Source organism: Alligator sinensis, unplaced genomic scaffold (assembly GCF_000455745.1).
Source record: "Alligator sinensis unplaced genomic scaffold, ASM45574v1 scaffold269_1, whole genome shotgun sequence".
NCBI classification, from domain to species: Eukaryota; Metazoa; Chordata; order Crocodylia; family Alligatoridae; genus Alligator; species Alligator sinensis.
Window position 1 is genome coordinate 1 of NW_005842048.1, and position 24,569 is coordinate 24,569.

Here is a 24,569-nt window from a genome sequence, read left to right on the forward strand (position 1 = left end):
ACCAGAGTGGGAAGCAGCAGGGGGAAAGTGGTAGCAGAAGGGGGCATGGCAGAGAGGCTGCAGGAAGCAGCAGCAGCATGGGGAGCAGGAGGAGCTGTGGAAAGCATCCATGGTGGGGGTAGCAGCAGGGGCTGCAGGAAGTGGCAGCAGCAGGGGGATTGGTGGTGGTGGCAGCTGGGAAGCAACAGCAGCAGTGGTGGACAGGCATGGGGGAGGGAAAGCATGGAAATGGCAGGGGAGTTGTGGTGGTGGGTGGGAGCGCAGAGCCCATGCCAATGCCCTGGGGCCAGCAGGGACCCAGTGTGGGGTGGCAGGAGCCTGGAGCCTGGGTGTGGGTGCTGCACAGCATGAGGCTCACACGCAGTCTGCAAGAGCTGCACGCAATGGGGCCCCACCCCAACCACATACCCCACACCCTCCACACCCAACCACCATACCCACACCTCACCACACACACACCCACTCCCTAACCACACCCCTCCACATACACCACCTTACCATCCACATGCAATATATAGTAGGACTGTACTTTGAACTATTATGCAATCACTTCTAGGTACACTTTGCAAACACATAAACTAGTACCAAAAAAAAAATTTAAAATAAAATTAAAATAAGTTATAGTAGTTGTTTTATTTTTTATATATGATTGGGGCGGGGGGGGGGGCGGTTCTGGTTTCACAATTGCAGCACCCTCCTTCCCAAAAGGAGTGCTTCAGGGCAAGGGGAGGGACTTCTGGTGGCAAAGGTCAGGGGTTGGGGGGGCAGGACACCTGGTCCGAATATGGTGACTGGGGGCAGGGCAACTGTCAAGAGGTGGGGCTACCCATGTGGCCCTCAACAGCTAACCAAAACTCAGTAAGCGGCCCTCCAACCAAAATAATTGCTCGTCCCTGCATTAATTGAACATGTGGCCAGGGGCCCCTGTGGTTGGGAGCCCTGTTAGCTGATCGGAGCTCCCAGATGGGAAGGTCTATGTGCATCTCTGATCCTGGGAGCTCCCAGATGACAGAGCTCCCAGCCAGGGGGGCACCCCATGCCTCCCAGTGGCTGGGATACTGAAGCTCATGCAATCTCCCAGCTGTGGAGGTGCTCCCTGCAACCCCGTGGCTGACACACTGCAACTGATGTCACACCATGCTTGCTTCTTGCCAGTGCAGAGACTGGGCTCCCTCTGCACCAACAATAAGGTGTGATGGGATCTAATGTACAATCCCACAAGCACGCTTCCTGCCATGCACATGTGGCATGTGAATTATTAGATCACATCACACCTTTACCTGCAGATGTAGAGGGGACCCAATATATATGCCCTACACTGTACATGAAATAAGTGATTGGGTAAATTGGGCAGAGACAAAGTGTCTGTCAAAAATAGAGTCTGTCTCTGCCCAGGATGCAAGTGTATTTAAGGCATGCTGTGACCTTGCATTGAATTCTGACCTGGAACTGCTTTCAGTAGCAGTTTCCATTTTCTGTATATTAGCTAGATTTGTAGGAAAGTGATTGTAGCCAGAGTCAACCAAATCAGTATACCATGACCAAATAAAAAGGGGCAAGCAATAGCAGTCTATAAATTTCAGGGCTCAGAACAGAGCTAAAATGTTTTGGGAAAAAGTGGAAACTGCAAATTAGTTTAATGATGTAATGTTTCGTCTTTAACATATGTTGTTACTTGTGACGCACACAGTATTTTACTATAAAAAAGTTTCATTTTTTCTGCAGCTGGATTTTAGTTTTCTTTTGGATGCAAGCTCACTTACCAGGGCAGAAGATGACCTGAACATCACAGTTAATGCTACCTGGTAATTTTTTCCTGATAAAAAAAATGCTGTGTTCAATAAAAAAATATCCCTAGCTTTGGAAAACAGAATAGGGAGCACTACAGAGGCTTAATGAAGCACAACTGCAAGAAAGCACATTTTATTGCATAATCTATTGAGAAACTGAAACCACAAGAAAAGCAGATAATTATATAAATAATGAGATTTCTGCCAACATAAAAATGATTTCTTAATGCCACATGTGCAGTTTCCCAAAAAGTTTGTTTAAATAAATGACTAGGTGTGTTTTATGTAATTAGTTACCTCGAGAGATAACATTGTCTATGATGCATTCTTACAAACCTTTTTTCCTTCCATTTTGTTTTATAGTGAAAATGAAGGGGATATGGACAGATTGTTGGATAATGCCATAGCTTTAACTATACCGCTGAAACATGAAGTTGAGCTAAATGTCCATGGGTAAGTTCATCATTATTACGTTTCTCAAGAAGTGTAAAGGAGTGTTGTCTATGCTTTAGTAAGACTACATAACTCACTTATCTCTTCCAACTATGAGACGAAGCATGAAAAATACAATACTACAATACTGGAAATGAGACGGTCTAAATTAAAGTGTAGGTTCTGTTCTACACTTTTAATCCTCAGTTTACCTGGAAAATGGGAACCCTCAGAGAAGCTGGTTTAATTCAATAATATTTCTTAAGAACTGTGATTCTGTGATGGAAGAAGCTGTTAGAGAAGAACAGGACAGTAGTGCTGCATCCTCCTTTTCTCTTACTTTTTCCTTTTTTTTAAGATGAACAAACTCTCAAATCTTCATAGGAATTTTAAGATTGAAAGGGACCTCCTGTATCATCAAAATCTAGTGCCCTTCTATCACAGAAACTGCATCGTATAATTCTTTTCATTAACTAATAAAGTGCTTCTAAAAACAGAAAAACATTGCTTTGATGGTTAGAAATTTTCTAATTCTTGGCAAGAATTTGTTTGTAGCCAGTTTTTGTTTTTGTGCCAACACTGTCATCTTCTCTCTCCCTAGTGCTTTACACCTCGAGATATTTACACACAGCAATCCTGTCCCCATTCAGCCTTTATTTTGCTAGACTACACAAGCTACAGTCTTCTAAGTATAATTTTTTAAGATAAACTATTGATCATTCTAGTAATCTTTCTTTGCCTCCATTTCCCTGGATTGAGAACACAAGAATTGTACAGAACATTACAGGTGAGGGCGGCCTCATTCACTTGTATTTGATATTTCCCTATCTTTACTGAAATTACCTCAAGTGATATATTCTAGGATCACACTTCTCATTTTTAATCCTTCAATTTATCAAATTACCTTTTGGTAACCACTTAAACCAATAGTGACCAACCACTTAGACCTTCAGTCTTTGTGGGCTGGGTAAGTAGTGTGTGGCCGATGTGCAGGTTGGATCCAGCATGGGTTGACCCTGCAGCCACCCCCACACACTAGATCTGGGAAACAACCCCATATACCAACCCAGCTCTGTGCACCAAATCTGGCAATCCGGTGTGCGGGGCCAGGTATTTCGAGCTTTAGGGCTCTCCACCAGTCCAAAATTTGGCAGTGGAGGAGCAATGGGAGTATTGTCTGGCAGTTAATGGACTGCATGACAATGTCCACAAGGTTCTGTGAGTTGAATTCAGCTCAAAAGCTGGAGGTTGAGCATCACTGACTTGTGTCTCTTTGTTTAGTCATTCATTACTTGGGTTAAGCACATCTTCTCTTACACTCAGCTATACTGACTGCTTTGCTGTTTAGCTTGTCTTGAGGTAGAACTGACTGCCAGTATTTGCCTGTGATGACATCTTCCTTGTTCCATGTAGTTAGACACTTGTAATGGAATCTGAGTTTTCCCAGTCCCATTGAAAATAATCGTCACAATGTTGTCCCTTAGGAGGGATGAGAGGTATGTTTTAGGGGTCTTTTCCTCTAAATACATAAAGAACATCCAGGATCAAGGATTTTAGGGCCCTGCTTCAGAATAGCAGCTTCAGGTTCTCAAATCCTCCACATGTACAGTAGGTCCTTCTTCAAATGAATGTGGGGGAAAGGTAGCTGTTGCTTCCACTGTCTCCACACCCTTTTATCTCTTTCTGTTAGGACCTGCACTTTTTTTTCAACAACATAAGTTGCAAGTTTTGTATTTACCATTTCATAGAAAGGGAAACTGAGGCAGAAGTTACTTGCTAAATATTTGGCAGAGTATCGCTATCAAGGTTGGGAATAATCTGACTCCACCCCTGTTCTAAGCATGAGTATGCTGGATAAGCTAATATACGACCTGGAGTTTTCTCCTACAGTCAGGGTTAAGAGACTAGGAGTATGTCCAAAATGGGGTGTAGGTGTCTAGTCCCTGAAGTGGAATTCAGAACTCGGAGGAAGGTGCCTGGGCACTTTGTCCAACGAGTGGGTAAAGCAGGATGCCTCAGAATGAGATCCATAAAAACCAGCACACTAAGCAAAGCAAACCGAGCTGGCTAGAGCCAGTCAGTAGGACCAAGTTGTCTTACCATCCTACCTTTCTCTGGGGCGCCATCACTTGACTCAATAGCTAATAAAGTAGGGGAGCATTACTCCTATCTAACGTTTAAAAATGGTCGGTGTTCTTTTTAAAACTGTGGCTCAAGTGGGATAAACATACCTAAACAATTTCAGAAGCAGGGACTAGGATGCAGGTCTCTTCTTCCTTTTCAGGTGAGTGCTTTAGCCACGAGGCAAGGGAGTTATGCTTCCTCTCTGGCCCAGTCAATCTTGAACTCTTTTCTTTTTCTAAGTGAAACAATTTCAAGAAGAGGTTTGGACAGTACTCCAACCAGAATAGGCTACAGCCTGGTGGTTAAGACACTATCCAGGGAAGTGGGAGATGTGGGTTTGAATCACCTAGGGCAGGGGAAATCATTTCAACTAAATACTTGCATCCTGTGTAAGTACAGTAAATTCTGAATCATAAAAGGGGGATGTATCACTTTGTCAGTTTTCAGAGAAAGTGGCAGTTGCTACAATATTTTCTCTGGAGCTCAGTCCAGGCTCTGAAACTACCTACCAGATCAAGCCAATCCTTATCAGGCATAGGTGTGAGCTTGCTGCTAAGGTGTTTGTCTTTGTCAAGATTGGGCACCTTCTGGTCATGCACAGAAGCAGAACTATAGAGACTGGGGAAGCTTCAATGTGAAAAACTGAGGCACTTCCAGCAACTGAGTGGTTGTTTTCAGGATCACAGTTTTGTACTTAGGCAAAATGTAGGTACTTCAGTCCTTTTTTGGATGCAGCCCTTTTTGTTGTTAAAAATGAACCCTCAAACAGAATTAAGACTGATGACGGGCAGCATTTGCCCGGTTCCCAGCATATCCTTCTTTCGTCATAAAGATGTTTCTTTCAGGATTATGCTGCTTATTCACATTCATGATACTGACTTGTTAAAACAAGGTTTGATCCTGCAAGCCCTGCAGCATGCATGTTACTGTACTTGTGGGAGTAGCCCTGTTGAAGGACTGCTCACTTGAGTAAAATTACACACACACTTGAGGGTTTCCAGAATTAGGGCCTTGCATGGTAAATTGACTGAATAGTATACTAATATAAAAATTGAAATAAAAACCCCTTTAGTGAAGATTTTTCCATTGATAAACACTATTTCTATTCCTTCCTTTTTTTTCATAGTTTCATAGTAGGTAGGGTCAGAAGGGACCTGAGCAGATCATCAAGTCTGCCCCCCTGCCATGGCAGGAAAGAGTACTGGGGTCAAACAACCCCGGCAAGGTGTTCATCTAGCCTCCTTTTAAAGACCCCCAGGGTAGGAGCCAGCACCACTTCTCTTGGAAGTTGGTTCCAGATCCTAGCTGCCCTGACTGTGAAGTAGTGCCCCCTGATGTCTAAATCTACCCTCTGCCAGCTTGTGACCGTTATTTCTTGTCTCTCCTGGGAGTGCTTGGAGAAACAGCGACTCTCCCAATGCCTGCTGGTCCCCTCTGACTAGTTTGTAAACAGCCACTAGATCCCCCCTCAGCCTTCTCTTGTGGAGGCTGAACAGGTTCAGGTCCCTTAGCCTCTCCTCGTAGGGCCTGCCCTGCTGCCCTCTGATCATGCAGATGGCCCTCCTCTGGACCCTCTCCATGCTGTCCACATCCCTCCTGAAGTGCGGCACCCAGAACTGGACGCAGTACTCCAACTGCGGTCTGACCAGTGCTGCGTAGAGGTGTGGAGGGATCACCTCCTTGGACCTGCTTGAGATGCATCTGTGGATGCATGACAAGGTACAGTTGGCCTTCCTGACCGCATCCCCACACTGTTGGCCCATGTTTATATTGGCCTCAATAATGACTCCAAGATCCTTCTCTGCCTCTGCACTGACAAGAAGGGAGTTCCCCAGCCTGTAGGTGTGCTGCTGGTTTTTCCTCCCCAGGTGCAGCACCTTGCACTTGCCATTGCTGAAACCCATCTTGTTCTCATCTGCCCACCCCTGTAGCCTGTCCAGATCTGATTGCAGCCTATTCCTTCCTTCTAGCGTGCCCACTTCCCCCACATCTTAGTGTCATCTGCAAATTTGAACAGGGTGCATTTTACCCCCTTGTCCAAGTCGCTGATGAAGGTGTTGAACAGTGCGGGCCTGAGGACCAAGCCCTGGGGGACCCCACTTCCCACATCCCTCCAGGTCAAATAAGACCCGTCCACCTCCACTCTCTGGGTGCAGCCCTCTAGCCAGTTAGTGACCCATCTGACTGTGTAGGCATCGACACCAGTCTCCTAGTTTTTAAACGAGAATGGGGTGAGAGACAGTGTCGAAGGCCTTCCTAAAGTCCAGAAAAACTATATCCACTGCGACACCTGCATCCAGGGATTTGGTGACCTGGTCATAGAAGGCCACCAGGTTGGTTGCCCTGCCCCTAAGCAGAATCTCCCCTGCTGGCCCCTCGTGGACATGCGCCAGGATAATTTTCTCAAAAAGCTTCCCCAGGACTGAGGTAAAACTAACGGGCCTATAATTTCCTGGGTTCTCCTTCCTCCCTTTTTTGAAAATGGGAACCACATTGGCCCTTTTCCAGTCCTCTGGCACCTTGCCAAAGCACCATGAGTGCTCGTAAAACCGTGCCAGAGGTCCTGCAATGACCTCTGCTAGTTCCCTCAGCACTCTGGGGTGGAGACCGTCAGGACCTGCTGATTTAAATACATCCAGTCCCTCCAGAAGTTCCCTGACTAGGTCCTTGCTGACCCTAGGCCTGGGTGTGCCTCCCTCGGGGCCTATGGGGGGCCTAGTAGGGGGGGATGACCAGGTCCCTACTCAGAAAAATGAAGGCAAAGAAATTGTTAAATAGGTTAGCTTTGCTGTCTGGGGCAAAGACCAAACTTCCTAGCGTGTCCTGCAGAGGCCCCATATTACCCGGTACCTTCTTTTTATCCCCTATGTATTTGAAAAAGGACTTCTTGTCCTTTTATTTCTTTTTGCTTTTTTTTAATTTTTGGGTTTTTTTTAATTTTGCAAGTCTAATTATATTTGGTTGCCTGGTTAACATTTTCAAAAAGTACAAAACTTAGACATTCCAAGTTTTTTTTAATTATAATTTTCTATTCTTTATTTTTCTCCTATAAAATCCTTTTAAACTAAAGTTCAGTTTAGTTTTCCAAAGAAAGCCTCACATACTTTTGATAAGCCTTTCATCAAAGTGAAGGTGTTTGAAATCCCAACTGTTACGGAGGTTAGTGGTAGGTGACTTGGGGATGGAAAAAGATGAACAGCCCCTTAGTGCCATATGAGTCCTATTTTCTGGAAGACCCTCTTTGAACTTAACATCTGATATTCTAAAAGTGTGAACAAAACACACTTGCAGTTAATTAGTTGTCAGTTATTTGGGCTGTAGAATGATTCATTTCTGTAATATTTTATCCTCTCAAGCCTGGAAACTTCTTTGCCTGAATTAAAGTTGACTGTATTCCTGAGCCCATCTGGTGTAAGTTGGGTTCTGGGGAATGCATGATAGAATGGATCTTCCATAGCTATTCTGGTTTAGAGGTACTATAAAACTGACAAACAGCATGGAGGCACAGGGCTTCTATATTTCTTAGGACTGAACTACGTAGAAGATAATGTCACCCAGATGTGATTATGCTTCTACTAATGTACTTATTGTCATATTATTTTAAACTATTGCAGATTTGTATCACCAGCTTCGTTTGTTTATGGATCCAGTGAGGAAGATGCACCAACAATGACATGCATGAAAGAAAAGATCAATTTAACTTTCCATGTAAGAGATGTTCTTTGAAGAAATTGTTACCTTAAATTTATATTAATACTTAATGCAATCATGAGGCAAAAGGCAGTTTCCTCCAATCTCAAGATACATATCTTATAACTTAATGGGAGAATGTTTCTTTTAGCTTATATTGGTCTTACTGAAGAAACAAGTCTCCAAATCTTGACTGTTGAGAACGTGTGCCTACAAATATCTCCCTAGAAGATTCTGTTGAAGCAAATGACCACTCTGTGGTTGGGACAGTCAACAAATGCTCCCAAATGGTTTCAGAGCTTAAAGCAGGGCTGTCTATGGGTCTGCATGCCACCTGTGCAGCTCACACAACTGGGGGGAGTGTGTAGTGGACATATGCCGGCAGTGCATCTTGCATGGTAGAAGGCCTGCATGTTGGTGGGGCAGCCTGGACAGAGGGGGGAGGAGGGGTGAGGAAGGAAGGGAAGCATCTCTGCACACCAGTGCCACATACAGCCCCTGGTCCCTGGCCACACTAAAGTTAGACAGTCCTGGGTTAAACAAAAACTACCCACAGTAACTAACTGTCTATCAACAACAGTAGTGACTGTCGCCTGTAAGGAATTAGAATATACTATTCTAAATATAGAATTATAATATATTATTGAATTTCTCTAATAAATTAGGTGAGTTTACAGGGGTAGAACAGAATTATCCCATCATTATAGTAGACCTAATACTTCTGCTGACTGGCAAACAGAAAAAAAGGAATAGGGGAGCCAGGGAAGGCTCAGAAAGGATGAGGACCCATCCAGTGAAAACAGGACATTCATTTACTGAGCCTTACAAAAGCAATGACAGTATGGCAGCTTCGCATATTTTTCAATTTTTCTGTGAAGCTACCATGAGCCTAGTAAAACATTCTTGAAGAGCAAAATCTGAGTCCCCATGAAGCCAATAGAAACACTGCCATTGACTTCAGTTGGGAGATTGATCAGCTAATAACTTAATTTGTTTTCCTTACTAAAAGTGAACCAGGCTAGAATGAGTGTACCATATTTGCTTATTTTTAGATGATATTATGAATTCCTATAGCATTAGGTTTCTTAGTTACATCATTTCACTCTGTCATCCAATTTATTCTTGGCCCAGGATTAGCCATACTTTAAATCAGTGGTTCCCAACTGGGGGTTTGCATATCCCTAGGGTTACTTAAAAAGGTTGTAGGGTGTACATGGAACGAATGAGTGGCCAGGAGTGCAGCTCGACAGCACAGAGCAGCCAGGTTGGCTGGTAAGTCTGTTGTGGGGGAAGGAGCATGGAGGGGTCTGTGGTAGGGGAGGGAGTGGGACTGGGGCCAGGGGCAGGCACTACTGCCAGGCAGGACATAGGACAGAGCCAGAGCTCATCCGGGGAGTGCAGGGGGCGGCTCTCGCCACTGCGCACATCCTGAGAGGGCACAGGGGTGTGCCCTGGATCTGTGCATGGGGCAAGGGTGGGCTGCCACAGTGGGCTAGGGCCAGGGCTGCACGGGGCACTTCCCAGCAGAGGGGCTGGGCAGGGCTGCACTTGGGGCAGGCAGTGGAGCTATGGGGGGGACTGCAACCACCCCAAAATTTGCTGTTGGACCCCATGGCAAAACCACTGCTGCACACCCTGAGTGCAGCCTTGGCCACGCCCCCTGCCAGGAAGAGCCTGGCACAGTCCCAGCTCACAGCGGCAGCCCACCCTTGCCCTGTGTGTAGATGCAGGGGCACGTGCCTCCCCTGCCCTCTCAGGGTGTGTGCAGTGGCAGGAGCATCCCACTCCCTTCCCACCCCTCCCACCCCCCCGTGTTCCCCAGATGAGCTGCTTGTGGCTCTGTCCCATGCCTCACCCCACTTTGCCTGTGCAGCACCAGCCCCTCCCCTAGCCCCACTCCCTCTCCATAGGTGGAGGAAGAAAATATGATTTGGGGGTGCTAAGTGCATGCACATTTGCGTGCACGCCTCCCTCCCCAGCAGGTAGGGGAAGGGGCATGGGGAGGCAGATTGAGGCCCCTGCGATGAGGGAGGGAGTGGGGCAGAGACAGGCAGGGGCTGGGGTGAATGGGGGCCCGGGGCTAGGGCAGGTCATGGGACGCTTGGAGCCCAGGCAGCTCATCTAGGGGTGCAGGGGAGGCTCCTGCCGCTGTGCACACCCCTGGGGCAGGCACAGGAGGCATGTGCCCCCTGATCTGTGCGCAGGGTGAAGGCAGCTTTCACCCCACTGCTGGTGGCCCCAGAGTGGCATGACGCCACATGCCTCCCACCACCAGGCAGGTGGCACAGCCAGAGCATAGGAGGCATGTGGCATCGCACTGGTTCTGGAGCACTGGCAGTGGGGTGCAGAGCACAGCCCGCAGTGCCAGCTGCCTACACCCCACACACAGATCAGAGGGCATGTGCCCCCTGTGCCTGCCTTGGGGTTGCGCACAGGGGCAGGAGCCCCCCACATCCGTGGATGAGCTGCTGGGCTCCAAGTGTCCCACGACCTGCCCCAGGGCCCCATTCACCCCCCCAACCTCGATTTGCCGCCCCACGCCCCTTCCCTCATAACAGACTTACCAACCAGACTATGATGCATATATTTAATGCATATATTAATAATGAATTTAATGTTAATTAGTGCATCCTACTTTATATCACATAATTGGTAACATTAAAAACAAGAAAAATATGTAAAGGTGTACATGAGATGAAACTTGGAAACATGAGGGGTGCACTTGTTTAAAAAGGTTGAAAACCCCCTGGCTTAGATATATTAAGTACACCTCTGACAAGCTGTCCCAGCTAGGTCCTGTTTACTACTTGTCTGCCTCTCCAGGATTGAAATTTGACCTTGGCTCAAGTGTAAGCGTGCCCTAGGTTGCCAGGACAACTTTCAATGGCAGATAAGTGGAGGCACACATTCCCATTCAAATTTAGTGGGAGTTGGATGCCTGTCCCCTAAGAATCTCCCTCTTTGCCCCTAAACTTAATCTCTCAGTGGGTATTCAGAGAAGGTAGATATTTTTGAAAATGGGAGTCAATTGTAGAAATTGTATTTGATGTGTACCATACTAATTAATTAATCCTTTTCATGTTTGGTAAGGAGGTAGTACATAGGAAGGTTCAGGGGACCAGAAGTATTATATTTCAGTTTATAACTATAGGTATATTTCAGTTTATAATTGTTTGGTAGAGTAAATGTCAGTGGAAGTTGAGCACCAACTTATCTTTAGGCCCCTGGCATATCCACCCAACATGTAAGACTGGAAAATTCTACCATGAATCTGCCTTTACGGTTGCCGTCTTCTGCCTACTGTAATTGCTGTGCATTCATCCCTTGATTGCCATATATGAATGAAAGCACACTTTCCCCCAAGGTTATCAGTGCTGGACTAAGCATGGCTCCTAATATAGGACTGGAGATAATGCTGCCTAATGCTTTTGCACCAAGAAACTTCAAGCTGTTCAACATCCTGGATATCAAGGTATACTCTTCTTACTTCCAGGGTATATTATAGCATGGTTTTATATATTGCTCAGTGGGCACATCTACATGAGATGCTAGAAGTGCAGTAGACTAATTCTACTGTGCATTAGTGTGCCACAGCAAAAGCCATGCTGCACAGTAGAATTCGTTTACTGTGCATTAGTGTCACCTAAAAGCCATGTGCTGATGCTATTGTGCAGTAGCACCAATTACAGAGCATTAAGTTAGCACCTGTTATTACAAGTACTAAACTTAACTCACCTGTAGACATGCCCAGTGTGAATTAAACGAAAGTACAGAATCAGATAGTACAGCAGTGTATTGGAAAAGGTATACCTCATACCTTATTTGATCACCCTGAATATGAAACTTCACTGCAACAAAAAAACTGTAACATGAGGCCCCATGTTATTAATCATGTCAATATATTAAGTACATTTAGAGTTGGCTGATACTCTAAACTAAATATATAGTAATTTCAGAAACTGTGATGGGTATTGATGATACAGAAAATGTAGAACTTGGATCATTTGTGTCTCAGTGGTTTGCAACTCACTTAATTCAGAGAGGAGTGCTGAATTAAGAATAAGCTGCTCAGCTGTTTGTTGCAGCTTTTCCATCAATTACCCGGACCTCATCAGCAGTCCCAGGCAGTTAATCAGAGAAGCAGCACCCTTTGAAATAAAAACCAGAGCACCTCAGGTTCCTGCACAGCTCTCTGCTATGTCTCTGTATACTTCACAAACCCCAGAGGGGGGTTAGGAACCCAATGCTGAAAAATATTCAGATTCCTCTGTATGCCAAGATATCTAAAAACAAACAAAAAGTACATCATTGGGTCAGGACATCATTAGTTGTGTTGTACCCATTTATATAATGAAAATTGTAGATGCTTACTTGAAAGTATAGACCGAATACTGAATGTGTGTACTCCATCTCTGTACTTTCTGTAAAATATATCAACTGGTAACTTAAATGAGGTTCTAGTCACAACCTAAGTCAGTAAGTCTACCTGTGCTGAACTGGCCCTAAACTTTCTAGTCTAGTCTTTCTTGGTAGTAAATTTTGTTTTAGCATGGAAGATTTCTTGTAGGGAGTAGAATACAATATTTTTAATACAGCTAAAAGAGGGAATTCCTATATTCCTTAATCCCAGCCAATAAATACTTTCAGTTTTGGTTTTAGTTTGTAGTTGCCATCATAAATTCTGGTAATTATTTGTCTTCAGTCAGCATATGTGGTGCTTTGCAGAATGTAAAGTTCACAGTCCTTTGTCATTTCCTTGAATGTTAGAATAAAATACAGTGCTGTTGACTTATTTCTATCATAGTTGGATCCAGTAAAGCAAGAATATCACTCATTGTTTAAAACATGAGTTTGCTAATATAATTATTCCCACCCTTCCCCACAACCTCTCCAACGGAAAGGGCCTGATGCTCCAGCAACCTTCTTTCTGGCTAAGCATGTCTCCCTCCTGAACCTTTCAGTATAATTTAAGTACATGTAAAATATAAGCATAACAACAAAATTTAGCTCTTTTTAGGCAAAGTGGACAAAACTTGGCTTAGCTTCAGCGTCTAATACACCAGAGATTTTCAAATCTAGAAACTTAAATTGTTTTGGAGTTTCTTCATTTACAGAACTCTTATTTGACACCTGGAGATGTTTAAAAACAAGGAATGATCGTGCTTTGACTATTTCTAGACAACTGCTGGAGAATGCATTTATAATAATTATACAAGAAACTGTACTTTACCAGAGAAAAGTGGGAACCTATTGAAGGATGTTGTCATGTTCTTTTCAAAGCCTCATAAGAGACTTTTGGTAAGAGTTGTTTGCCTTGCACCCTTCCTCTCCGCCTCCCCACCCCACTGCCTTTTGGAGAAGAGTAACATGGCCTCTCAATTTATTTAAGCCTTAAATGGACTGCATAAAGTTATTGCCCATTATATAGTATTTGTTTTTCAGGACTGATTTTAATGGAGGCTTCTGGGAAGTTACATTTGTGTTCTAAGCAGCACAATTTTATTTTAAAATACTATTTTTGGTCCTAAGCAGAAAGAAGTTTAAATATCTTAACTCCCACTTAAGATAATTACAAGATAACTGCATATTGTTCAAGGGGATCCACACTGGAATATCAAAAGTAGTTACCACAAGTTGGAACAGAGGTGTGTTGTTAGTCTTGGAGGAAAAGTTTACACATGGATATCAGTGCTCCTAGCTCACCGTTTGAGCATTAATCTCACTTTCCAGTGAAAGCAAAATCAAAATTAATCTACTTTATGAAGGAAACACAAGTCTGATAGTGACTTTGACGCCCAGTGAATGGTCCAGTTGAAATCAGAAGACAGGGGACCAACAAGCATAATTTACTTACAGCCAGATTATTAGAACTGCTGAATTCATTTAGATGCCTAAATAGAAAATTAGTATTTGAAAATGTGACCATATAACCTTTTGTACCAGTTGTACTCTTCTTACAACCTCCCCTGCTGTTTGAGAGCCTGACTAATATAGCTGTAGAGAGCATTGTATCCTGACCTTTCAAGCAGAAAAAAAATATTGAAATCCTGAGAAGCTTTGATATTAACAATCCAAAACAAACACCTAAAATTAATTCTTGTGCTCTGGTCTTTTCTCCTTGACAGTACTGTATGAAAGATGACAATTTTTGTACAAAAGTGCTTTGTAAGTTTGGAAACATGGAGAGTGGAAAAGAAGCTACTGTTCATATGCATCTGGAAGCTACCCCTGCCCTTCTAGAAATGGTAAACCATACGTTAATATTTCCATTTTAATAACATCACAGAGCTGTATGGTATTCTCCATTTTACTTGCTAAATGATAGGAAAAATTAATAATATTTTTCATTTAATATAGAAATAAAATATATTTTTTATCTAATATTTCACATAATTTCACTATCACAGCATACCATATTTGTAAGTGAAACACAGTATAAAAGAACTACTAATATATAACGAGATTGCTTCAGTTTGAAGCATTAAGTGCAAATGTCTCAAAAGTGTAAGATATTTTGACATTTGGTATATTGCAACCAAAACACAAGCTCAAGACATACTTCTCGCCTCAAGGATATAATGCTGCAGGGCACATCTACATCTGCAATTAACGTGACTAAATAAACTGTGGAGAAATTTGTGCCACAGTAAACTGCTCCCAGGTACAGTGTCTACACATGCACCTGGGACAACAACTAAATGAGCCTAGGAGGAGCAATTTAGGCCAGGGATGCTTCTACCCTGCTTTGACCCCATGCAGCAGCCAGGGAAAGCTTCAGGTTCTGGCTGCAACTGCCTGGGGGGCAGCCTGAGGCTGCCAAGGGAATGTGGGGTCAGGCCCGGGCTCTGGCTGGCAGCAGCAGCATGGCCCAAGCTCAGGCCTGGGCAGCAGGTGGCTGTGTCGAGTAGTGAAGGAGCTGGCTGAGCCACGAGGCTCCTGCAGTTGCTGAGCCATGTGCCTAGACAGCATACAGAAGTGTGGCCCCCTGCTGGCTTGGCTGACTGGATGCAATTTATGCCCGGATCAGCATCTACACATGTTGCTGTGCAGTAAATAACTACACAGCAGGATAGTGCTTGTATTTAGAAATACTACCCTGCTGTTGAGTTAGTTTCCTGCATCCTAATAGGGCTGCATGTGTAGACATGGGACATTTACTGCAGAGCTAATTAGTCTACCCCACAGTAAATGTCTCACGTAGACATGCCCCAGAGTGCTTATACAGACCAGATGGACCATTGTTTTGGTCCATCATAACATTTGCTTTCTATATTATTTCTTAGTCCTGTATATTTTAAAGTTGATTGAAGCATTAGTTACTTTTATCTTGCTGTGCTAAACTGGGTTACTGTGCTCCTTGATGTCCCTGCATGCTAAGAACACTTCAGTTGTCTTACCAAATGGCTCATTTCCATTTAAATGACTGCAGTTAAACTTCTAATAATAAATGGGACCATGATGTTCTCACAGGAAGATTGGAGGATTGCGGGCTTAACTGCTTGACATTCACGTGGGTAAGAAACTGGCTGTGGGGTAGGACCCAGAGAGTTCTAATGAATGGATCTGTATCATCCTGGTGAGAAGTGGCCAGTGCCAATCTTGCACCCTCTGGGGTCCATGCTTGGTTCAGTTCTTTTCAATATCTTTATCAATGATTTGGACATGGGGGTAAAGAGCTCACTGGCCAAATTCGCAGATGACACCAAGTTATGAGGGAGTGTGGTCATGCTTGAAGATAGGTTGCAGATATAGGCGGACAGGCTAGCAAGTTGGGCAGATCAGAACCAGATGAAGTTCAATTTTGAGAATTGTAAAGTGCTCCACCTGGGGACAAACAATCCCCAACATACAGCCTCGGTGGTGCCAAACTGACTAGCACCATGACTGAATGGACCTAGGGATAATAATAGACCATAGTATGAATATGAGCTGTCAGTGTGATGCTGTAGCCTGCAGGGTAAATAATATTCTGGCATGCATCAACCATTGCATCTCAAGTAAAACCAAGGAAGTTATTCTTCCTCTTTATTCAGTGCTGGTGAGACCACAGCTGGAATACAGCATCCAGTTCTAGGTGCTGCACTTCATCAAGGACGTGGTAAAGCTTGAGAATCCGGAGAAGAGCCACCTGTATGATCAAGGCCTTGCAAGACAAGCCATATGAGGAAAGGCTGAGGGACCTGGGACTCTTCAAAAGAGAAGGCTGAGAAGGGACTTAGTAGCAGCTTACACTACATCAGGGGAGTACATCAAGGGCTTGGTGAACAACTGTTCACGAAGGCACCCTTGAGGAAAACCAGGAGTAATGGCCACAAACTCCTGGAAGACTGTTTCAGGCTTAACACTAGGAAAAACTTCTTCACAGTTAGTGCCCAGACTGTAGAATAAGCTCCCTCCAGAGGTGGTGCAATTAAGAGGAGATGGGATGGTCACCTTGCTGGGGTCACATGACCCCAGTTGTATTTCCTGCCTAGTGCAGGGGGGCTGGACCCAATGATCTTGCAAGGTCCCTTGCAGCCCTTACAGTTTATGAAGCTATGAAGAAAATTCAGTTAAACTTTTTTATTTGCACAGTAAGGAGTCGCATGCAGCCTTCATAAAAACTAATTTATGGAGTGGACAAAAATCCATTCTATCATTAATGACAACCTTATGGAGTAGTTCAACCATTACTGGTGGGATGTCAGAAGACTCCCTTGGGAGGTTGATTGGTGCAAGGAACATTCTAATGATGTCATACACCAGGGTTCTGTTAATATGGGGACATCTCTTTTTTTAGTCACAGAAAGGGGACAGGTCTAGAACAAAAGGGAAAAAAAAAGCCTTTGGTATAGAAACCTGAACCTAGTTTGTACCATCTGTTCCACAAAGTATTTAGCTTTGTCAGAACTTCCGCTTCTTTAAAGATGTCATCTTTGATTAGAACTAGTATCATAATCCCAAGTGAATTTGTGTAAGTATATTAACACATACACTCCGTTTGAGAGAGACAGCACTAAAGTTCAGGATTGGGTTCATACGTCATGGCTTTATTCTTGGCTCTGGTGCTGCCTTGGTTTGTAAATTAAGGCAAGCCACAAACTACTGCGTTTCTTGTACAATGGGGTAATTTCCTCCAACATATTACACTTTATTTTTAGTGGTCTGTCATCTTTCATCTGATGGCACAAGGCATGATTGTCTTTTTTCCTTAACCAGGATGAAGCGTCAACACTTAAGTTTGAAATAAAAGCGAAAGCATCGCCAGAAAAAAATCCAAAAGTCATTGAACTACACAAAAGCAAACAAGTTGCACATGTAAGAATTCTTTAAGTACATTAAATGAAAAAGCATCTCAGAAATTACAGGATTATATACATATTCTATTTAATAGCTTAATAATTACTAGCTTGTGTTATATTGTGATTTCTTAATTTTTACCATAATTTGGAAATTAAATCTACTAATACTCAAGGTTTATATGTTTTGCCTATTTTGTATAGGTCATTTTGGAAGGAGTACATAACCAAAAGACAAAATATCATGTTACCATGATAATTATAGGAAGCAGTTCTGTAGCTGGCATTATTTTGTTTTCGGCTCTTTCGTTCTTATTATGGAAGGTAGGGTTTTTTCCTTTATAATCTTATTTCAATTGTTTTCACATCAGCACTTCATTTTATGTTATTGTAGTCACTATCACTCCACTGCCATCCCTTGATATTTATTTACAGGCTACAATTGTATAATTTCCACCCAAAATCAAAAAGGCAAGTTTTTGTAGGTTGCTGTAATTCACGTTTTTGACATCTTTATTTGACATGTAGATGGGCGTGTTTCTTACCAGCTTTGAATAGCTTTTTTCATTTTAAGCTATCATGTAAATACTAGAAAATGTTGTCTGCTCTTAGCCAGAGAAAAGCCCTAAAGCAGTGATTCTCAAGGGTGCCATGGCAGCCTGGAGTGCACTGCGATCCTTTCAAGAGTGCCACACAACATAAACACTGTTAGGTTTGTAAATATGCTTCTCAAGATAAACCTAGAGATATCAAATAGAAATGCATAGCTGTGGTCTTTGAGTTTTTTTGGCCCCAGAAAAACTGCACTATTATTTTTCTGTAGTCAAAAAAAAAAAAAAAAAAAGAATGAGAATTAAAAGTGGGCATTCTCTAGCTAGCATTCTCCATAATAAACATGTGATCTCAGGGTTCCATTACTGATCTTAGTTGGAAAGCATTTTGAACTCTGCACTTCACAGTTCACAACCCAATTATGCATACTGTATGTGTGAAGAGGGGCAACTGACCCAATACTTAAATTGCCTTAAGAGATACTTTCTTCCTTGGTATACTATGTACCAATTAGAAAAAAAATCATAAGTTAAAACAGCCTATCTTTCTTTACAGTAGTGAGTTACAACCCTGACTACATAAAACCCCCAAATCAGGTGAAAAGCTGACTGCTCTTGCTCACCTCTGCCTGCATTTCATCTGAGCCTGTTATGCTTTTTAAATAACTTACGTATTAAGAATTTGCTGATACATACCAACTGAATCTAAAATTATTCATTTCAGATGGGCTTCTTTAAAAGACCAGATAAACTTGTCCATGAAGACCAGAATGAAAGAGAAAGTTTGAGCCTTGTAAATGGCAAGGAAAAAGAAGATCATGAAGATTATGCCGACAGTTAAAGGCTTCTTTCAAACAGAGAACTTAACACTCAGGTTAACTTATGTGCTTAATATGGATGACAAGAAAACTGCCTTAGAACATACATTTGATACCACTGAACTCTGTGGAAAATTACAGCTTAACATAACATTGCCATACTAAAATGTGAATGACAAGTTTCTTCATCTGAAGATTCAGTTAAGAATGATATTGCAAATACCAGAATAACCAGTCTCTTGGCTTCAAATACATGCAAGAACACTACACAATAGAACTGAAAACATTTCTTACCAGAGGAGTTCCTGCAAAGTAGTATGATATCAACCATTCCTGGATAATGAGATCTTAAGTGTTTGGTCCTGGAACGAATAACCGAGTTAGCACTCTACTCTCTTCTGACTGTAGTCTGTACTGTTCTGGCAATCTACGCTGGGTGGTGGGGCTAGAGCAACCAGGGAGGACAGTTGTGCATACATTGTGTATAGACAGTCATGAGGTTCCTTTTGCTTCTGTGGAGATTTTGGATAGTGCTGGAGGTCCCAAGAGTTATCCCGGGCATAGGAAGGTCAAAATAGCGTCAAAACCATGTTAGCCACCCCCTTTCTTTGGTCTAGGAGTTCTATATTGTACCTTTGAGAGATGCAGCAAAAGTGCTTTTAGCCACGGAAGGAATCAATTATTTTAGGTCATCAATACTAACTATCTTGAACAGGTAACTTGCCAGTAACAGGAAAAAGAATTAGCTGTACTCAAACACCAAGGCCCAATGATGGCCCTGAAAGACATTTATGTTTTCAAAAACAAATATTTATTTTATTTATTTGCAGGAATATTTGCAGCATTGCATTATTTAGGACCATATTTTTACTCCAGCATCTGAGAAAAGATTGGGGGGGGGGGGGGGTGGTTTTTAAAGTTGGGGGGGGGGGGTGTTAGATTTTTTTTTTATTATTATCAATTAATTTTGTTGGACCAGGTACTATCCTTAGTTAACCAACCACATGCAAGCTGTTTAATGAAATAGCAGCGAGATTTAACTTGAAGTATTTGTGAAGATTCATTTTTCAGCAGAAAAATTATTACAGCTGGCACCTGCTGGAGACAGTCAAAGGAAAGGTTAAAGACTAAGTGGATATGGGCACTGAACTATTTCTCTGCTCCAACAGGTGGCCTCTGCAGCTAGATAGGTGACTGCAAAAATTAACTTATCTTCAGTGAATTAGTGCCTGTTCTAAAGGGAAAGAATTTCATTCCCTAGTTCTGTGCAACTTCATCTCGGCACTAAATTAATTTTAATAGGAACACCCTGGACTGCTGGAAGAAAACTTTCTCTTTTTGATATAATATGTTTGAATACATCTCAAATTGATGGTGTAATGTCAGTTCAGAATTTAGTCTTGGACTATAGTAACAAAATCGCTTTCTGAAAGTAATTTATCTTGCTCTTGAAGTACGTATTTTTTGCCAAAAGTGACATTTAAGGCAGGAAAGAGAAAATTCAAAGATAATAGGGCCAAACTTTCTCTATACCTGTAGTTTCTATTTATTTCAGCTGGTATCATGCATGTCACACCCCTAACTACTGTACCAGGTTTGATGACTACCAATCAGTTTTCTGTTCTAAAACATTTTGCATTATAATAAAGGGAAACAACTGTGTATGTACAAAAATATTTTTGTCTAGAAAAACTATGAATTATATATAAAAAGTTTATGTTCCACAATGACATTTTAGGAACACTGAGTCAAGTGAACCACTGCACTTTAATGAATTTTTAACAGATTATCCTGATGTGTTGTAAAAAGATGCCTCAAATACTGAAAGAAGCATTCAAATTCCTTTAATACAAACAATACAAAAATGAGATCACAACAGATTTTTGGAAATACTTCCAAAACTAATGCACTAATGTTGATTAGAAAATTATGTTTGCTTTTCAAATTGCATTATAAACATGTACATTGGTCGGGGGGGGGGGAGGTCACATCTGACCCGGTGTGTTCTCCTAGTCTTCCGTATATCAGATTGCACCACCTGTCTATAACGGTATTTACCAACTCTTGCCTGCCACATCGTTGTTGATCCACGGTGTTATAAGTCAGGAGTTGTTAATTATTATCTACCATCATAGTAGCTGGCAATCTGTCATGAGGAAGAGGAGCCCAAGGAATGCACCTGTACTCTCCCTTTTTAGTTTTCCTTGCAAGATGTACAATGGGTTGATCTTCAACTCACAATGATAGCCTGACGCCTTTCAAGTCAAGTTTACAATGTCCTTTATTTATCAATTTTTCTAATTTACATGTGGCCCTGCTGCTAGCGGGATTATCGTTGCTTCTTTACATCAATTACATAGATATACCAAATTAAACAAGATCCAGTTTGGATATAAAATTCAACTTGCCCAAATACTGTTTATCAATGGCTTTGAATCAGTCCAGCTCTCTTTGCCCTTGGTCCTATTTCCTCCGTTCCTCGTTTTATTCTCCAGGCACGGTCCCTCTTCTTTGGGACCTGCAGTGATTTCTCTCTACAATCTCCCTCTTTCTCTTTTCTTTTTAAATTACAGTCTTGCTGGACCAGGTAGTGGACATGCCCCCGACAACAACAACCACCCAGTCTTAATATCCTCATCATGAGAGGATGGTTCCCTGGTCTTGGTTTGCTTCCTCTAAAAGGTTACCTCCCCAGTCTCTCTCTCCGAAGTCTCTCTGACCAGCTAGTTTTGCTGGTCCTCTTCACTCCCTGAGAGCCCTTTTTCGCCACTCTCTCTCTCCCCACTTCTCATCCACATTTCCCTCCGCCGGCTCTGCCCATCCATCTCCTCCTGTTCCCGGTTCTCTCTGGCCCCGCCCCTCTCTCCCGCAGCTCACCCCAGCATCACAGAGCAGCTGCTCCAGAACCTCCGTTCTCCTCCTGTTCTTTCCCCGGACTTTTCTCCTGACACAAGTCTTTTGTTACTTCCCACTGTCCCTTCACAGTTGGATATTTCTGACATACAAGCAAAATTCATGAATTGAACAAACAAAATATTAAGATGTAAAATGCCTGATATCATGGTTTACAATGATGTACTTTTTTATTTTAAAAAATAAACTAATATACAGTGAATCTTCTCTCGATTAATTATTTTGCTGACAATAATTTACAGTCATGTAATAAACTGCAGCTGAATCTGTGCTGTTACATTTAGTTGTACTCTTTATTAGACAATCAAATGTAATTTGTATTGGCTAAATCCAGTACTGCGTTTTAAGGAGTTAACTTATAGTACTCAATTGTTTTCATTTGTAATGGCACATATCTAAAGTAGTTCTTTTGAAGGGTATAGAGTTACTTTGAATTTATGCTAGTGTAAATGGAAAGCAGAACTTTGACCATAGTCTCTACTTGTAATTGCCTATACTGCAAGCTATCTGGCAACTTCTTTAGGAGAAGTCCTGTCCACAAATGCCTTTCCTGCTGTTCCAAGTAAACTTAATGTGAGTGACATATGAGTAAGGACAGAAACAGACACTAACCTGTTCCTTGTCATTTTCAAGAGACATACTTATCTACATTAATTTGCTAGTACTGCAGTACTTATGAAATATAGGATTTAAAGAAAGAAATTAGCAAATTTCTGATAACAAATGGCTTTATGGGATAAAATTTAATGTATATTTAAATATCAATAAATTTGTTCTCGGTTCGTAAATCCTCAGTAATTCCATTTAAATCCATCCTGATTCAACAAAGAACCATGCACAACTTAAACTGCCAGTAATTAACTCTTGCTTTAAAATCAAGACTTTAGGGACAAATAGATAGAAGCATGTGTTTTAGTCATGAGGTGATGCAGCATAATGTTCTGTAGTAATCCAACAGTCAAGTTACCTAATTTTTTTTTAATAATGAGTAATGAATAATGCCAATATCCAATATTATAGTCCTCCTGCAGAAAAGCAGAGGGGCAAATCTTTCAGACATAGCCAGGGTACATGAAAGGTCAGTTCCCCTAAAAACAGGAATCCTAATTTGTCTCTGTCTCGCAAAATATTAGTGTTTATCATTTAATTTATTGTTACCCTGTACAGAAGCAGACAAAGTTTATGCACACTGAAAATAATATTAAAAATCTAGTTAGAAGCCTTATTCCACCAAAAATAATGCATTATATGGAGTACACCCCAAACCTGATAAACTTTGAATGTGCTCTTACAAAGAGATTAGATTGTAGCCTTCATTCCTTTTTATACTATTTGTATATAGTTAATTAGTTTATGGCATCAGCATATGCCTTTTTGTTTCCCAATGAAAAATATGCTGATAGCAACAACATTTTTACATCATCTCATTTACAAATCACAGATTATCTGAAAATTATAGTGCATCATAAAAATCCAGAATATACCACCCTGCTAGAGAGCAAGTAGCATTTTACTCAATCACTAGTTCTACTGATTTGAACAAGATTATTTCTAATATGAATTGCTTCTGAACTCAAACAAATGTGGTGCGATCCGGCTGCAAAGTAAACTGGAAACCTGCAATGATTAACTGCCCTATTTAATCACTGCAATATTTTTCGTTTAACAGCTTTAATTTTTACAGGAATTCTGATAATCACATTAAAAAAAACACATATATAAAGTATACAAAAATATACTGACTATTAATTTTCAGTTTGTAAAATTTAAAATAAATGTTATTTTACATTAATAATATACAATTTAATGTATTAAACACCTTCATATAAGCAAAACTCATATATAATATTAATTATTAACAATGTTCTAATTAAGACACTGATCCTGCACCCAACAATTCAGTAAGTGAAGGTCTACGTCCCCAAAATTATTCTGTATATTAGAACATGATTCCTTTATGCAGAAACTGCAGCATAAGAATACTACTTTTCTTCTACAGACAACCGCATGTTGCTTTGGAATCATCTAGGTCATCGATACTCACTCCATAAAGGTTAATAAGCTGAGGATGAACCCTATGAAGTGAAGAAATAAAAATATATTTTATTTTAAAATATATTCATTAATTCTATTTTCACATCATTTCCTTTAAGGATAAAATTTATCTGATTTGCTACCATATTAGCTGCAATCTGCTTTGGATTATTAAAATGATTACTACAGAATGAGAGAAAGAAATATAATGCTTTTTCTTTTCTTACATGCAAATCTCATTCACCATATGAGTATCCCTTCATCAGCTCTCTGCTTCTTGCTGGTTACAGATAGAGACATACTTAAATCACAGCAAGGAAAGGGGGCTGCATGACAGTCAGCCCTTCTAGCCAAGTAGTTAGAAGGAGCAGGGCCACCAAGGCCCCTCAGCCTATCAGAGGTTATAGCGTAGGCCTCATGCTCTGCCCGTGAAGACGCCTGCATAAAATTGGCCAGCAGCTGCCCCAAATTTGGTAGACCCCTAGGTACAGAGCTATTATAGCATGAGCCAGTTCCCATTCCCAACTCGGGGTTAATCACTAGTACATGTATTGATTAACATTGGAGACATGGTCCTGGATTCTTGATATTTTCACTATTCTTTGTCAGTACTAAGTTTTGACAGTCTCAGAAATTTTATGTTATTGTATACTCTCATGTTTTTAATTAAGTCCACAAATATACAGAAGTCAGGGCATTTCCAAGCAGGAAACTTAGATTGCAAAATTCAGGGCTCACTGGCTGGCTGGCAGGCAATTAACAGAAAGTTAGCTGTGTTAGTCTGAAATCAGGCAGAAGGCAAGTTAGATTTGCACTTTACAGACTAAATCAGAGATGCATAGGAAGGAAGGAAGAGGGTTAATAACGGGTTAATTGTTTTTTCTGTCCTACTCACCTTTCCACTCTCGGCAGAGGCCTCTTCTTTTTGCTCCTCTTTCC

General features: G+C 41.7%; 2 protein-coding genes across 4 annotated transcripts in view; one reads left to right on the forward strand and one right to left on the reverse strand.

Moving 5' to 3' along the window:
• Window positions 1-1,725: 1,725 nt before the first annotated feature.
• Window positions 1,726-19,540, forward strand: LOC102383786 (integrin alpha-4-like; the record flags this gene model as incomplete). The annotated part of the gene is made up of 9 exons (XM_006022859.3): window positions 1,726-1,805; window positions 2,154-2,243; window positions 7,961-8,054; window positions 11,401-11,508; window positions 13,215-13,334; window positions 14,162-14,281; window positions 17,235-17,333; window positions 17,519-17,638; window positions 18,590-19,540. Coding segments are annotated over 9 exons (948 nt in total), but the record flags the coding sequence as incomplete, so codon positions are not given.
• A 64-nt stretch (window positions 19,541-19,604) lies between these two features.
• The window catches only part of CERKL (ceramide kinase like), a 115,252-nt gene continuing 110,287 nt past the window's right edge, over window positions 19,605-24,569 (reverse strand). For all 3 annotated transcript variants that reach the window (XM_025203232.1, XM_025203230.1, XM_025203231.1), the window contains one exon: window positions 19,605-23,671. In XM_025203232.1, the coding sequence (XP_025059017.1) occupies window positions 23,590-23,671 (82 nt within the window). In that variant the 3' untranslated portion in view covers window positions 19,605-23,589. The remainder of the gene's footprint in view (window positions 23,672-24,569) is intronic.